The 18,381-nt window shown below is 33.9% G+C and overlaps 1 protein-coding gene across 1 annotated transcript in view; it reads left to right on the top strand.

Moving 5' to 3' along the window:
- Positions 1–18,381, top strand: part of LOC145664804 (uncharacterized) — an 82,546-nt gene that overhangs the window by 4,201 nt on the left and 59,964 nt on the right. Inside the window, exons 2-3 of the mRNA XM_081731766.1 lie at positions 4,209–4,300; positions 14,452–14,519. Coding sequence (XP_081587892.1) covers positions 4,209–4,300; positions 14,452–14,519 — 160 coding nt within the window. The remainder of the gene's footprint in view (positions 1–4,208; positions 4,301–14,451; positions 14,520–18,381) is intronic.

Raw genomic sequence — 18,381 nt, 5'->3', positions numbered from 1 at the left:
TGCAATTTACATAGTTATCTGCAAATACCAATAATGCGTTCTCTAGCTGCTCTAGAGACAGGAACAAGGAGCATAATATATACAATAGATCAAAAGGGAGCCAAAAGTAGAGGGAGGAGCGCTGAAAAGGGCATACAGGGTGTCTACTAAAATTCCAAAATGAAATTTCGTGACTTTTTCGTGACCTTTCCTTTATCAAACCATCAAATTTCGGAACATTCTCAAGAGCGAAGTTGGATGCGAATTGGGCCGAATTTTCATGCGTGCGATTTGGTAACGAGTTTGTAGCGTCTAAAGCCGACCATAGGCATCTTTGATTGTGAATTTTGATGTTTTGTAGAACAAAATTTTCCAGTCTATACGTATATTTGTACAGATTTTAAAAAAATCGTGACCCAAAAGCTAAATTTCCTGACTTTCGTGACCGATAGACACCCTGGCATAGCATCTACTTCTTGTCTTGGCCTTTGAAACCGTATGTAGGCTTTTTTTTTTTTTTGTTTACTGTAAGTTTTATGTGTATTAATTCGTAGCATAAATAAATAACTGAATACATTAGGTCTATATACAACATTTTATTTTATCTCACTATGTCCATTATATGTATGTACCTTATTTATTTTTCTAAGCATAGAGCTATCTTGGTTAACTTTGAAACCTTTAACGGAAATATTTGCGAGTCCTGTTCAATTTCGCTAGGTAGGTTTTATTATGTGCTTATGCCAGAAATGTTTATTTATTTCTCTCAGTATATTTATTCTTTATTCACAGATACTTGGCGCATTATTTGTAAAACAATGACGGATCCAGGATATGATAAAGGGAGGTGCTAAACCATAGTTTGCAGCTTTATCCAGTGTTAAGCAGGATTGAAATACATTTGAGCGTCAAGGGGGGCCCGCCTGTAAATTTCACATACTGACTGTGAATTGTTTGAACCCAAAGAAACCAAATTTATTTAAGAAGCCTTGGACGCTTGCGGAGCTGAAAACATTAAAAGCGACCTTGCGTTTATCAATACTCATTTCAGTTCATAACGAGATTAGAAGAGCGATTATTAGGACTTTGCAGTGCATTTGAGCTGTTTGATTCAATAACGAAGCAGACGCCCCCAAGACCAATCGGAGAAGCATTTCTTCGAAACGCATATTCAATAAACGCGAAAAATTCTGGCATAAAATTTTTGTCTAATGTGAATAAAGTGTTCCTGGGAACAACGACGCACGGATTTCAGATTTATCGGGGAGTAACATTGTTTCTTTGAAATACTGTCCCTTAACGACCCGTGACACGGAAGGAACATTTTCTATGTACAGTAATGTTTTAACAAATAAATGAAAGTTTTAGCAAGAAAACACCGAAAACTACATAGTGCTTTTATTGTTATACACAAATATATGTAGTTTAAGTAATACAGCATTTTTCTCTAAAGATAAAAAAAAAGAAAAGAAAAGAAAAAAGGTAAACCCTCATTTAACTTCAGCTTTTGATTGGTGCATATTTACAATTTTTAGTGCATATTTGCATATTTTCAGTGCATATTTTCGTGATTTTTAGCGCATATTTGCATGCATATTTTGCCGTTTTTTAGTGCATATCGATCCGAAGTCTACATATTATATTGTAAGATACAACAAGTAATATTCAATAGAGAAAAAGAAAATGTCTCCACAAGATTTCTCTGCTTCTCCCCGAAGAAATTAAAGCTGGCGTTGGCACCGTCCATGGCCCTCTTCAGCAAAATCTGTCTACTTCAAGTGCGTTCAACCAATTCAACTGCAGTACCACCACCAACAACTCGCATACCACAGTTTGAGAAATCCTGGTTTCGTCTGATGATTATAACCTATGTCATATGAAGTTTACCAAGTAATAATAATAATAATAATAATAATAATAATAATAATAATAATAATAATAATAATAATAACGACTATTGGAAAAATACTTACTGGTATCTGGAGAAATAACTCAGAAAGGAGGCTTGATAGCCAATGTGTTGGTCCTTAAAAAAGAAGTTTTGTATTTCAGGAAATTAAAAAGGAAATACTCAGATAGCAAGTTATTCTATTAATAGCACTGTACAATTTGTTATCAGTACCAAATGCTCTCAAAATATTGCAGCCCCGACACTTTTACCTGATGGTGGTTGATTCCTCGATTTCAACAATCTTCTGAAAGCTAATTCTCTTATGTGTTTCCGTTCATCCATCGCCATGGCCAAAATAAGGTTTTCAGGGTGCGCAAAAAACCGTTTCGCTGTATTACAGGATAGATAATTTCTAGTAAACTTTCCGGTAGATATCATGATGTCTGAATCAATTTAAACACATGTTTTGCACCATCTTTTACAGACGAATTTTGTTTAATAGCAAACCAAGCTGGTGCATATGTTTTTTCAATGTAAGTCGCCAATGTCTTCAGCTCAAATGAAGGATCTGTCGAAATATATAACCTTAAAATACGATACGCTATAGTAAGCCACCTTGAATGACTTATTGGGCCTGAATCCTTTACTTCAAGATCATTTGGACACTCGCCGCTGTTTATAGCTCTAACCATATCAAGAAGATATTTTTTTCTTTACTCAGGTCATTTTCTTTTACGGAAATATCTTCGGTCTGAATATTCTCAAAACCAACAACAGGAAGCTGCTCACAGTGTTTCAATTGTTTGAAGAGAGTTCCAGAAAATGATTTGGGCCTGAAGTGTCACCATCTAGGCACTCGAAAAGATGTCTGAAAGGTACTTCATTAAAATGTAATAAACAAATGAACCACTGGAGTGGTCTTCCAAGTTTGACCTCAATATTATGAATAATCCCACTTTTCCATCCAGTATTAACCACTGTCCCATTACAGCCGATAGCAACAAGATCATTTATGTCCACGTCTTTGTCACTTAAATAAGGAAGTATACTCTCCGATATATCCTTTGGAGATCCAGTTCTAGGCGTTATATGGCCAATGAACTGATTTCTGAAGAAAAAAATATACATTTTACAAATGGAGATATGAAACACTGTGGAATTTCTCTTTTTCGTGAAGAATGTATTCGATCTCTTTTTTGTGTGCCTGTTGCTACATGCTTGAAGAAAATCACAGCCCTATTAGGGCTATAACAACATAAACTATTTTATACAGGGTGTTCCAAAAAAGTACGATTTTTTGACAATTTGGTAAAACTTTAACCTGGATGCGCGAACTGAAGATATTACGCGATTTCAAAAAATAATTACATTTAAAAGTTTCGATAGATGGTCCAACTTTTCCGCACTATTAGAATTCGATTTGAAAGAAATCGTTTTTCTCGACCCACCCTATTGGTTGGTCACTTGTCGCAGCTCAGAAGCTTCCATGTTCCACGGTCCTCCGCTAACCTCTTCGTCTTCACGTATGACCTTTCTGTTTTTATATCATCCATTAATTGTAGTCTCCTTCGCCCCTCCCTCTCTTTCCCGCCACCATACCCTGTAGGACGTACCTACTTCCTCCACTTATCTCCGAAACCAAAAGAGGGAGATAGCTGAAAACCAGCTTATGTATAGAACAGACTATGTAAATTCTACATTCAAAACGGAAATTGTCCTAAAATGGGTGGAACATAGTCAAACAAATCACGAAACATGAACATTAAAGTCGATGAAAAATCCATGAAAAACATTAGGTCGTCCACATATCTCAAAAACTATAATAAGGAGATGGCTAATTGAAAACTTCTTGCAAAGACATAAGGAAGAGCTTAAAAACAATGTATATCACGTAAGGTAAATATGGATGAAACCTTCTCAAAAGTCAAGTTATTTGACTAAAATCAACAAAAATGATGTAGTATATACATCTTCTTCGAATTGCCCAGGGTGCCCCACACGGAGTTTATGTGCTTGAAATATATATCACATCTTAATTTCGAATCTCCAGACTCGATATAGCACACACCGTGACTTTCGACCTGATGATGTGAAATAATCTGGTGCTTATGGCAAACCGAATAGGCCTTTTCTATGATATTTTAATTTCCAATTTTCTATTCATAAAATAACCAAAGTGAGAAAATGATTGAACCGTTTAAAATAAAACTTTTGAATATGAGACTTGGGTCATTTTTTTTTTTTTATCATTTCACTTTGATTCATAGACTTATCCTAAGAGATGCTTATACATATATATTTCAAATATTTTCCATAAGTCTAATCTTTGTTTTCCTAGGTACTGCTGTTTCAAAGGATGTGCTACAGACATCACATATTTTGTCAAATTGTAAACAGAGAGCTGGCGTCGAGGCTGAAGCAGATGCAGTGGTAAGCTTCTAAATTTTTCCACTTAAACGTTTATTTCGTCTTTATTACTTCGTAACATACAGGTAAATACAGATTCAATACAATTGAAAGCTGACAGTTTTCTTTTGTCAAAAAAAAAAAAAAAAACTGTAAATTACTAAATCTATATATATAAAAGAGAACGCACAAATCCTTTGTGAACTCATCACGCTAATACGGCTGAACCAATTTCTTTCATTTTTGGGGGGTTATTAGGATTTGGACCCTAGATGGTTTTTATCATATCACTTTAATTTTTAATTACCAGTGTCTTGAGATAATTGACCATTCAAGTGTCCATACGTACAAATCCTTTGTTATTAGTTCATCATAGGTAAAAATAAACGTATTTATATGCAACCCGCATGACCATGTGACTCGGCGGGTTAACATAAATGACAGGCGCTATAATTTTAACATTTACTGCAATTTGAAAGCGAAAAAGTAAAAATTATCTAAGTAACAAAGTTTATTGCGTTCCGGGGTGACCGCAGCGAAGCGGGGTGAACGCTGCTAGTGCAATATAAATGTAAGTTAATAGAAAGTTCTCATCTAATTAAAATTTCTTTTATGTTTTTAAATGGTCTTTCTTCTTTATATAAAATCACTTTCAGTCGATTTGTATTAAACTGCAGATCTAATGTTAATACAGTTTCACGGGAGAGTGAACACGTTCAGTTAGATGATAAAACAGGATCCTGTTTTTATTACTGTATTGTTAATTCCCTGAAAATTATGTTTGGCCAATCAATTAACTGTATTAAGAATATTATATCACTATAGAAGTTAGACCAGAGGCGGATCCAGGGGGTGATCGGGGCGATCACCCTGCCCCCTAGAAGAGGAAACTTCCTCATTTTATATATAAATAAAACCCATTCCAGAGTTTGGAGCTCTTAAAAGTAGCTCGAAGTAGCAGTATTACAACTCCCCAACCCCAGAAGTCCGTCCTGGATCCGCCCCTGAGTTAGACATAGATGTTGTAGTTATATAATTTTGCAAGAGACCTCCGACCATAAAATTGCATAGGGTGCAAGGAGCCTAAATCTACCAGTAATTACGGATTTCCACGTATAAGTTTATAGACCAAGAACTTAAAACTAAATAAACCAGTGTTTCTCAAAATGTGGGTCATGGGCCGTTTTTAGGTGGGTCGCAAGAAGTTTTTTCTTTTAATTCTGAAAATCTTATTTTGATGCAGAAACATATGTTATGAAGTATTATTCAGAAAATGAAAGTTGGAAACGTTTCTTAATGAGGTGAAGATTATGGCCTAAAGTGGTTACTCAGAGCCCTGCCCTACGGTCACAAAAGAAAGTATTCTTCAGTTGACAAAATTATTTTCTTAATAACTCAACAATGAATTAACCTATTACAGTACCGATTTTGGCAAGTTATCAAATTATAACTATTCTATAAATAACAACAAAAGATATTCAAATTAATTCATTTGTTCCCGAGTTATTGGCAAAAGAAAATTTGTCAACTGTCAAATACTTTCTTTTCCGTGTGTACAGTCAGTAGAGATGCTGGGTTAGGATGGAAGGAGAGTGGGTGCGTCAAAATCTGTCACAGGGTAGGACATTGATCGGGAGTAGTGTTAACTCTGTGTTACCCTTTCTGCGCATGCGTACAATTTCATATGATACAGTTATTGAGAAGAAATTTACATTACACTTGCTCGATCGTCACTGACTAATATTTCCGTACTGACTGGGCCGCTATATTGATCAATTTAGATTACAATTTAGTTTGAAAGTGAGATATTTACGACAGACACAAAAGAAACCAACTGAATTTTTATTTATTAAAATTCAAGCATCGAGCTCTACTTTGTAACATTCGTGGTCTCTCGGGGTGTCCACAACATCCCCAATTAAATTATATGTTAATCATTCATACCAGCTATTAATGAACGAAATGGAATTAGAAATATGATTTACAAAATTTAATTGCTTTGAAATATGCCATTACGTAGAACGTGGTTGTGTATTTGAATAAAAGTAGGTAGGCCACAAAATATATTTTATTATTTAATGTGGGGTCGTGGTAACTACAAGTTTGAGAACCACTGAAATAGACAGCATGTTAATTTCTTCAGACTGAGTTTTTATGACTAAAGTTTTAAATGACAATAATGATAGCTATGCGAAAAGTCGTTAAAATTACTTGTTATCTGTTCCCAAATATTGTAGAGCTATAAAATTACACTAGGCTATAAAATTGTTTATCCCTATCAGAAACCTCACGAACTGCCCAGGAAACTGGAACAAGTCCTGAAAACCGTAATTGTCCCTATTACATCTCTAGATATAAAATCGTGTACCCAGTGTTGTGGTCCTAAAATTTTCACAGGGTGTACACAATGTTGTGAACATCTATGATTGGTGTGAAAGACATATAAGACAATAGGAAAGTTTTTCTTGTTTTTAAACTAACACATGGATCAATAGTTTCATGAAAGTGTAGATGTTGCGATACTGTTTTAAGGTCTAAAAGCATTTTATGTTATTTTCCTGATGATACGTCTAGGATAAACCATCCTTAGATATTTCTCAGATAATAAAATAAATGAGTGTACATACACAGAACGAACTAACTGCGAGAAGAAACAGAAAACGTCCCCGAGATGCTAGAAAGAATTAAGAAAATTGTGGTGAAGAGTAGGGTGGAAATAGAAATATAGTTAAACAAAACTTTCGTACTGATACTTCCTGATTGAAACAACACGATCTTAGGACACAACAACAATAGGACAAAGACAGAGCTCACGTAATCTTTCCGTTTTTTGTTCTTTTCTTTCACTTTTCTTTTACTATTCAACATTTTTTCATACTATAATTGGATATAGGATTTTTCTTTGCAGTAATGGTAGTCACGTTCATGATCCTTCAATGTTGAGAAAAAAAGGTGTTAGGATTATTGCTGGAGCGCCTGACATAAAATACTGTAAACCATTGCTTGTGAATCTTAAAACCATCCTTAGATATTTCTCAGAACGTTAGTAGTGAATTTATATATTTATGAAGTGCTACTTTACATAAAGCAAAGCCTTACAAATATGATACTCAGCGAGGAGGTACATGCATATAATACTACATGGTGTCAGAAAAGTGATGTACCCTTTAGGAGATTAACCAAAGTAAGAAACAGTTATTTGCTTGCAGGACCGAAGTTGTTTAATAACCTAACAAGTTCCAGCACTTGCCGCTAACGCCTTTCAGAAAGAAGTTATATAATTGGTTAATATCAAACGTATTTTATCCCACTGAAGAGTACATTGAATTAACAGAAACTGCGTTGTAATCTTTGTCATGGTACTTTATTTTAATTATCATTATTATTGGAAAGTTTACTATAATTTTGTAGTTACACGTTCTATTAAGACAAGTGCTGTATGTTGTGCAACATATTGAGAATGCGCCATGTTGGGAACAAACGGTACTACCTACCATCGTCTTCTCGTGTACCAACTTTGAGTCAACTGTGTTCTTAAATACGTTTCAATAGTTCTATAGTTCTCAGCATATTTTATTTTTAATACAATTTATTCTATAATATGTTTTATTTTAGTTAATGAACTCTCTGTAAGAAGTCTTATGACGAGTTTCTCGTCATTTGATTACATATTCCGATTATTTCAATTTTTCCTTTTATATTCTTAAGAAATGCAATAAATATAAGGTACTGGAACCATATATGGGCACTGTAACCAATATGGGCACCTTTCAGTATTCCACAGTGGATATTTGAAATAGAGTTTGAGCAATGTAGATATTTTCATGGTGTTCAATACTGAAGGAGAATTAACTTGACTCTGAACTGGCAACCTTGTGACGAGAGTAGGAGTCGGTATTGTGTTGTGTTGAGAGTGCCTGTGAGGTCCCTCTAATTTTGGTAGGTACATTTAAATTATAAAGTTACTAATTAATGAGATTTTACACAGCAAGACATCTTAACTTGTATAAAGTTCCCTATAGATTAAAATAGAAATGCCACATTTCACGGGATTTTATTAAATGTTGTTGTAGAAACCATTTTTTAAAATTACGCAATAGTAATTAATATGGGCACCTGTCATGGCAATGTGCTTCACAATTCATACCGTAAAACATTTTCAAGCTTCTCTATCTCTGCTATGGAGTTTGTGTACAAACGATTAGATTAAGGGTCATTTCTGCCCATGACTGTCATTGTGGTTTATTATTTTTATTTTAGAAATTTGACTACAAAATTAATGTTTAATGAAAATTAATGTTTTGCTTTCACAATGTAAGTAACTAGTTATACTCATAATGTTGTAACTCATAACATACTTGGGGCCGCGGTGGCTCAGTGGTAGAGCGTTCACCTCTGGTGCTAGGGGTCCCGGGTTCGATCTCAGCCCCCGCCAAGTGAAATTTGTGGTGGACAAACACCGTGTGCGTGGGTTTTCTCGGGGTTCTCCCGTTTCCTCCCACTTTCTTCATTCCACCATTTCATTCATTACTCATCATCACCGTCTCCTTTAGCCTAACCGGCATAACCGTGGGACGTAAAACTCAAAGATTTCATTTCATTTTTTTTTTTCATAACATACTTATAACATTGTTATTGTGCTTCTGACACTGTTTGTTCACTTTAATGTCAGTGTTTCTCTTGTTACATAATTTCTCACGGATATAGTATACGTAAGACCGTCTGAGTTCCAGAAGGAGCTGGACGCTCATACTTTTAGGGATTACTCATTGAGTATCTACGAACTTAGAAAGGGGGTAACAAACCCACTTTCATTTACTTATCCACTGATACGAAAATAAAAAAGAACGTCTATTTGCCCTTGTACTTTATATGCCATAGCGCATTACATTATATGCAACAAGGATTTTGGTCTGCATCACGATATAAATTTAAAAATATTTAACATTTTTCGAATCGAAATCAACAAAATTTATTCTAGAAAGTAAAAATAGAATGTTAAGCACATATAATGAAGACAGCGCAGTGATTTAATTTGGGAACGTATAAATATATAATATGAAGTATCCTCGTGCACGGAAGACAGGGGGTTCTCATGTATACTATTACCTTTCTCACTTATTAACTGAGTCTTATTTTCACTTATGTCATCTAATTGTGCGCATATTAGATGACCTTGTTCTCACTATGGGCACTTTGAAAGGGTACAGTTTCGAATTTTTCCTTCTCAAACGTGTCAACATTTATAATAATTATATCCTTCATTATATAGAGTAAGGTTCAAGGAATATTATAAGCTAATTTTGAGACTGATAGTTGAATCCGTTTTCTCACACAGACTCAAAATGTCTTAAGGTACCCATATGTGGTTCCAGAACCTTGTTATCTACTTTTCATTCTTCACTTGACTACATGTTCTTGAGCTTCCCAATAGTATAGGTTTTTTTTTTTTTTTTCCTATCGTTCACTTAGTATTCTTTTTTAATGCCAAAAATTCACAGTTTATTCCTTTTGTCATACAAGTCATTAATGTATCCTTTCCAGCTGCTTCAAACTGTATTTCACTCGTTAAACACTCATTTCTATCCTTAGTTTCTATATTGTAGGTGTAATTTTTCCCTTCCTAGTTTCTGTTTCGGTTAAATTTGCCTCTACATGATCATACATTATTAAAGCATCATCTTCTTTGCAAATTCTTCTTTTTTCCTTTCACATTTCTTTCAATTTCCCATAATTTGGAGTTCAACTTTCTAGATATTATAACAAAATACTTTGGTTTGTGTAATATTTACCTGTACCTTGGGCAGAAAGTACTCATACATATGCACTATACTTAGTAGAATGTTCATTTCATATTAACAAAAGAAGAATGTTTTTAATATATGTAAGAGATTATTATGGGATAGTTGTTGCTATGGACATGTTTTATGGTTACCTAGTCAGTGAGTTTGTGTACTTAACAGTTTAAAGAAAAGGATATTTAAGTTATATCAAATAATAAACCAGTTTAACACCATTTATAGACGTTGTCATATTTATTAGAAAGGTGAGATTAATGGTATTTACATATCGAAGCTAATTTGTACATGAAGAAGAAATACTACCACTTCGAATTTTTATTTTAGCAAACGAACCAGGTTTACGACTATCTTTTTGATAAGTCGTTGTAAAAATTTGGTTTACCTCACCCGGGACTTTGTAAATTCAGTTCCCGAAGAAGAAGAGTAAGGTTGAATTTACTTTTATACTATAGTTAATGAATAAGAACTTAACCATATTGCGAAGTGGTAAGGTAATCAGAAGAAAAATGGACAACGAAGCAATGCAGCAGGAATCAAATACTAGTGACCAAGGTGAAACTAGTGTAACACCAGGTTTGTTATCAGAGGATCGACTCTTGTTAGCTTTACAGCGACAATTCAGGCAGATGTCTACCGAGATAAACAAGCAAAATGAAGAATTAAGTAGACGAATGGAACAGAAGTTTGACGAAGCTAACAAGACCATGGAACAGAAGATAGAACTGAAGTTTGACGAAGCTAACAAGCAAAATGAAGAATTAAGCAGACGAATGGAACAGAAGTTTGACGAAATGGAACAGAAGTTTGACCAAGCTAATAAGCAATATGAAGAATTAAGTAGACGGATAGAACAGAAATCAGATGAAACGAAACAGACAATTGTCCAGGTGGTGAACGACATATCCTCACAGTTTGAGGAAAAGTTAAAAAGGATATCCGATGATTGTCAAGAAAAGCACAATCACCAAAATCAAGAAATCTGTGCTGTAAAAAAAGATTTAGAAGTAATAGAATCTTCCATTAAACAGCAAAAGATCCAGGTCAGCAACAACTCTAATAACATACGTGTAAATACACAGTTGTTAGCTACTATTCAGGAAGAGATTAGAACGTTACAGGCTAAAGACAACATTTACCGTAATAACCTGGGTAGTGATCGCTTTGAGTTTCCCCACTCACCAGAGATGAACTCGCCTTCGCCGGGGTCTGATGAAGATATTATACTAGAAGAAAGTTGTCCGAAGAGTACTGATGAGCGAAACATAGATGGTGTCACGACACAGCACGTCACGGATAGGAACTATCACTCAACAAGAACAAGGAATGAGAAAAAGAAGGTAAAATTAAGTGTTAAGATGAGTGAAATTCGAGCTATGAGCAAATTCAGTGGTAAGTGTAATGAGAATGCTACTTCTTTCTTAGAGAAATTCCAAGACGAATGCAATATAATGTTTATCGATCGATCACAATATATGAAATTAATACCCCATGTATTACTCCCACCTTGTTCCTTATGGTTTAAGGCAATACGTGATCACATTAGTACATATGAAGAATTCAAAGCGGCATTGATCGCAAATTATGAAAATGACTTTTTGCTGGCAAATAGAGATGCCACCCTTAGAAATCAACACTTCAATCCTCGATTGCACAAATCTGTTGTAGAGTTTGTTGTAAATGTCTACAACGAATTAAAGGTTGTTAATCCTTTGCAATCGGAATCGAGAATAATAGCATCGATTCGAAATTTGCTTCCATTTAAATTGCAACAGATCTTATTTTCCACACAGTGTATGAGTTTCAGCCATTTATTGATGCTTGTCCAATGCTACGAAACTCAATACCATGCCATGAATCCACAATCAGGAATAGGTAAAAATAAGAATAATTCAGATCATTTGGTGCCTGTTCGGAATTTAAATATTCGGAGTGTGAATAATACAGAACCTAACCTAAGCCGAGTATACTCTAGCAATCAAAATGAGCAAAATAGACAAGGTTATGTAGAGAATCCGCCTAACCTAATTAGTCGTAGCAATTCATATGTTAGACCATATAGTCAAAATAGATTTAAAAATCGACGTAATGTATGGCGAAATTCCAGAAATACAGCGAACTACGTGGATAGACGTAATTGGAGATCAAGAGATGGGACTTCATATCAAAATCAAAATCACGATGAAAGACATGTACAATATAATGTAGAACCTAATCATGATTGTGCGGTACAATGCACTTTATTAGATTCATATGCAAGTACGAATGTAACATGATTACCGTCAATGAAATTAGGTTAAAACCATATCAGTTATAGATTCTTGTGAATTTTCATTTTAAAGTTTATGTGTTAATATCAATAATGAAAACTATTCTTAAAAATACTTGAAATGCTTAAATAGAGTTTTAAGTAGATTGGAAAATTAATTTTCAAATGATTTTTATTCTTTCTTGTTAATATGAGGAATTATAATTCGATTTATAATTGATTAAAAGCAAAGATTATTTATATTAGATTGATTTGTGTTGAAAATTTTATTGTCAAAGATTATGTTAAGAATAAGATCCATTCTATAAAATCAATTATTCAACGACTACCTTGAATGAGATTCTTCTTTATTATAACATCTTAGTGCTACGATATATACCTTTAAATGCAACATCTAACTTATTTATTATATAATGCGCTCTGACTATTTATAACCCACGTTTGTCCTTTACGATTTTTGAAATCGCACCCTTCGACGACTAATTAAATGAGCGGCGATATTTTTAATAAGAAAATATATTAATTATAATATAGTGGATAATAATGAAATAAATATAATTAATGTAATTAAAGATAAATATTGATGAAATGAAAGATTTGTTATGAATGTATTTATATATATATGTATATGTGAAATGTAATGAATATATATACAAGGTGCGATCAAAATATGATGGACATAAGTAATGTAAGAACACTAATGTAAACGGACCAGTGGTTCTTGAAGATAAAAGCCAAGCTTACTCATGACTTTTATATTCAGTCCCTTTGTCGAGCGACATTTTTATATAACAAAATACTTTGGTTTGTGTAATATTTACCTGTACCTTGGGCAGAAAGTACTCATACATATGCACTATACTTAGTAGAATGTTCATTTCATATTAACAAAAGAAGAATGTTTTTAATATATGTAAGAGATTATTATGGGATAGTTGTTGCTATGGACATGTTTTATGGTTACCTAGTCAGTGAGTTTGTGTACTTAACAGTTTAAAGAAAAGGATATTTAAGTTATATCAAATAATAAACCAGTTTAACACCATTTATAGACGTTGTCATATTTATTAGAAAGGTGAGATTAATGGTATTTACATATCGAAGCTAATTTGTACATGAAGAAGAAATACTACCACTTCGAATTTTTATTTTAGCAAACGAACCAGGTTTACGACTATCTTTTTGATAAGTCGTTGTAATATTTAACTTTGTTTCTATTCTTTTCTTAATTTATTTTTCCAAACTTTCTTCTTATAACTTATGCTCCTTAGTTGTGCTTACTCCCATAACTAGTTAGTCCCTGTGTCTCAACTAATATATTTTTTCTTCGAAATTTCAGGAAAAAAAAATCCTTATGTTTACTTTCTGGTATCTAATTGTTTGTCTCTTACTTTCCTTCCTGGTTACATATTTCAGTGGGTTTCTACTTCAATCAACACAAGATTTTGATCCGATAACTCTTATATTGTTTTCTTTCTTTCCTATCATTGGCGTTCATCTTAATTTTCTACCATACAACTAAGTCTGTACAATTTTAAGAGTTTTCATAAATAAGGGTAATTAAGTAACTTCTTTGCTTTTATACTATGCACTAGTTGTGGTCTCTCTTTACCCCTTTTTTTCACCCCCATCATATCACGGCACTCAAAAAAAAATTTCAATTAATATATATAACGTTAATTTGTTCTTCCTACTTCTTTACGTCTTTTATATATGTACTTTTTTCAGCTTCATCTATTCTCTCTTCTACACACAATTTTGGAACACCGCCAGAGACGCCAGAGGTTATTTGATCTTTCAATAATATTAATACTATTAATCATTACGCCCATTCTTATTGGAATTTTACTCTGGTTGGATTGCTTATGGTTACTTTCATATTGTTTGATCATTTGTTATCAATTCGTTCTTATAATTCTGGCATGTTGACTGCCCTTTCTAATCGAGTTGCGAGAATCAATCTCTGCTGGAGCTTCTGAGTTTCACAAAAGATGAAACTGAGCCTAGGAAGAATACTTACGAGGTGAAGAGGAGGAGAAGGTGGTAGCAGAAATTTGAAGTTTTGTCAAGACAACTAATGCAATAATCATTTCTTTTTAATTTCATAGAGGAAAATGGCAGATTATCTACAGTGCCTTGAGGAAGCTAAATACTATTGGTACCGAACCTTTTGCAGGTACATTACCATAATATTATATTTGTTAAATAAGTACTTTCTTTTAGTAATTCACAAATGAGGCACCTAGTATAAAAATCCGTCACATCCATTTCGCTTAGTTTCGAGTAATCTCGCAGAACAAGTAGTAAAGCTCCATATACACGTGTACAAACTCCCATATTTTAACTTTGTTTTTTTATTATTATGAAATATTAAGCTTTTAAAAAAAATTCTGTTTCCATGGAATTCCTTTACATGAAACATATGACAAGTGATATATAACTCAATTTTGGTAAGAAAAAAAATGGCAGGTTTTGATACAAGGTGCCTTTAAAAGTGCAAATTCAGTAAATCAAGAAACGAAAACGAAACCACTTGTGGACAGACGATTTCTAATAACAAAGGAGAATGGACGAAAGTTGGAAACTAAGGAAACCGGAATAAATAGTGAATAACTAATTTACTGGGAAAAGTTAGATTTTTTTCTTTTTCGAAATTAATAAGCTGACAAAAAAAACTAATTTTCCGACTTTCAACATAACAGAAAAACATAGGATTGTATAAAAATTTGAGTTCTGTAAGAGTTGATATCATGCAACGATATGGTTGCTGGTATTGAGGTATTTGTTATTCCGTCAAAATGAAGAAACACAAGGAAATAAAGTCACTTTTTCTAACTACCTTATATTGATACGAAGTCCAGATTTTGATATCTCGTATTTCCGTTCGTTTTGAAAATTGTACTAATCTAAGGCTCACGTTTTATACACTGCCCCGTTCAGAAAATATACTATCTTACGCAACACAAAACGAGACTCGGAAATCATGCTCCTCTTAGAAGAACATAGCTGTCAAATAACGAAATTAGTATTCGTACTTCATGAGCAATCTGAAACTCCTAGATATTAGGTATCACTTAGAGCTGTGACTAGTAGGTTATTGGAACAAAGACACAAGCAAGTGTATACTATGTCACTCAGAAAATAATTTGTTTGGCATTGATATTATATATTCCATGCTACTGCATGTAATTTCTTGAGTCGTTAATGACCCCTTGTAGTTGAGGGGCATATGTATGTAATTCCGTGGGATTTCGAATGAAGCAATTATATGAGTGGTGGCGATTGATAGGTAATAAACTAAAGAAAACGTTCTAGAGGCATTTGATAGATTAGGCAGCACAGGGAGTTTTACATCTCAAGATGAAAAATTGATACAAAGGTTCCTTTGTTGCATTTATTTACAAGGTAAACAATTTTCAGACATTCGTAAGCTCTGGTGGTGGTTGTTTATCAAAACAAAAAAAAAACGTTCAAAATGAATATCTGCCGCCAACAAAGCCAGTTTTACATCAACACATCTTAAGAACTTACTTCCAAGTGATGGAGTGGCGACGGGCTAATCTTCCACAACTGGATCTCTCTGACCATCTACGTTTTGATTTAAAAAAAAAAAAGAGGGGACATGAGTATTTTCCTATCATGAGTCATGTACCATGCGCTCCAGGAGCTATTTTAAAGTTTGTATGTTGCGGTTGTGTCAAAGGTCGATGTGCTGTCAATTGTGTCAATTGCAAAACCGCGCTCAATCACTTCGATGTGCAGAACTGTAGAAATGTGGGGGCAGAAGAAGAGCATTGCGACAACAGTGAAAATGACGATCAAATGCAACTGTCGGACTCAGATGATGACTCGTAAGTCAATTTTCTATAATTAGTATCCTTTCTAAACAATTGTGTAAGGATTTGTTTGTGTATTTAAAGAATTTTACTACTTGTTTTGCTTTTAGAACTCAACATTTTAATAATTTTCATTTTTGTTTAATTAAGACGCGCACCTTTTATTACCGGTAATAAGGAAGTTGTCCACAACAACATGAAAATAAATTACCCTATAATTGGAAACTTTTGTTTAATTTAACTTATTTATCGGCTTAATGACGTATTAACATTTTATACTTCACACCACTTTTATTGTCAATATTTGACTGCATATCTTTCAAAAAAAAAAAAAACTCAATTTTATATCAATTTTGCCGACTTTTAATTAAATTTGTAAATCAATAAAATTATCTATTTGGCAAATATCTATGCAATATGTATAGATAATAGCCATGGTGAAAAATGAGACACTTATTAAAACCCATTCTTTAGTTTAGTCGGTATACTCATTAAAGTTCGAAAAAGTTATTTAATTTTCTCCAGTTTTGATAGTTTTCTTAATTTTTGAAGTAGTGAAGCTATTTATTTGGCACATATCTATGCAAAAGGCATATGAGGCAACCATAAGAAACAAAATGAGCCACCTCCCATGAAAATCGGTTGAGAACTTAGCCTGTATAGCGTTAAAAAAATATATATATGTCGGCGTTAGCAGTCATCTTAGAAGTATGACGTCACACATCGACTCGGCCACACTTTGAGACAAAACACCCGGTAGTACATGATTCTATAGCTTATTACCTATCCATCGTCACCACTCATGTAATTGCTTCATTTAAAACCCCACGGACTTCCTTATATTTATACATGCCCTTACACTATTGGCCAAATCTCATATGATTTCGAGAGAAGTTGTGTAACTCTGCATATCGATTGTTTTTCTTTTTTAATATCTACTAAAGTGTTCCTAACTTTATGTGTATATCTTAAGTTCAATTATATTTTAAGTATGCTTCTAACATGTTGTTTGTTTAGAGTTCAAATTAGGGATGGTACCGAAACCGAGACCGAGACGCGCTTTCATATACTAAGACGAGACCGAGACGGACCTTTATAAATCGACACGAGACCGAGACGAGATTTAGGTAAGTCTCGAAAGTCTCCACCTCGTCTCGAATATTGATATTGATAGCTTTTAAAATTGCCTTTACTCAAAATTTGTTTCGTTGCTGTGTTCGACAATATGGGAACGGTTGACTGATGTACAGTGGCGTATTTAGGAGGTGGCTATCCTGCTCAAGTCCCTCCGGAAATAAATTTGTGATATCACCTCTGGTGCTTGGGGTCCCGGGTTCGATCCCAGCCCCCGCCAAGTGAACTTTGTGGTGGACAAACACCGTGTGCGTGGGTTTTCTCGGGGTTCTCCCGTTTCCTCCCACTTTCTTCATTCCACCATTTCATTCATTACTCATCATCACCGTCTCCTTTAGCCTAACCGGCATAACCGTGGGACGTAAAACTTAAAGATTTCATTTTTAAATTTGTGATCATTTTTTTTTTCGTATTGCACGTACAACACACACGTTTCTTACTTGTTCCTTAATAACCCTCTCCCGAAAAAAAATCCACTGCTGATGTATATAGCCTTTTCTCTCTCTCTCTCTCTCTCTCTCTCTCTCTCTCTCTATATATATATATATATATATATATATATATATATATATATATATATATATATATATATATATATATATATAGAGAGAGAGAGAGAGAGAGAGAGAGAGATCCGCGGATCCAGGATATGATCGAGGGAGGGGTTAAGGTACAGTTTGCCACTTTATATTGTGTAAAAAAAGTAGGATTGAAGCCCATTTTATCCAGTATATATATATATATATATATATATATATATATGAGGGTGTCTACTAAAATTCCAAAATGAAATTTCGTGACTTTTTCCTGACCTTTTCTTTACTAAATCATAAAATTTTCTAACATTTTCAAGAGCGAATTTGGGTACGAATTAGGGCGAATTTTCATCCATGCGATAGAAACGTACTTTGCTTGCGATTTGGTTGCGTCTAAAACCGACTACAGACATTTTTGGTGGTGAATTTTGGTGTTTTATAGAACAAAATTTTCCAATCTGTACTTACATTTGTACAGTTTAAAAAAATCGTGACCCAAAGCTAAATTTCGTGACTTTCATGACCGTTTTCT

The sequence above is a fragment of the Thermobia domestica genome, chromosome 11 (assembly GCF_964235325.1).
Source record: "Thermobia domestica chromosome 11, izTheDome1.hap1.1, whole genome shotgun sequence".
NCBI lineage: Eukaryota > Metazoa > Arthropoda > Insecta > Zygentoma > Lepismatidae > Thermobia > Thermobia domestica.
Note: the sequence above shows the minus strand (reverse complement) of the source record. Positions and strands in the feature narration are given on the sequence as shown.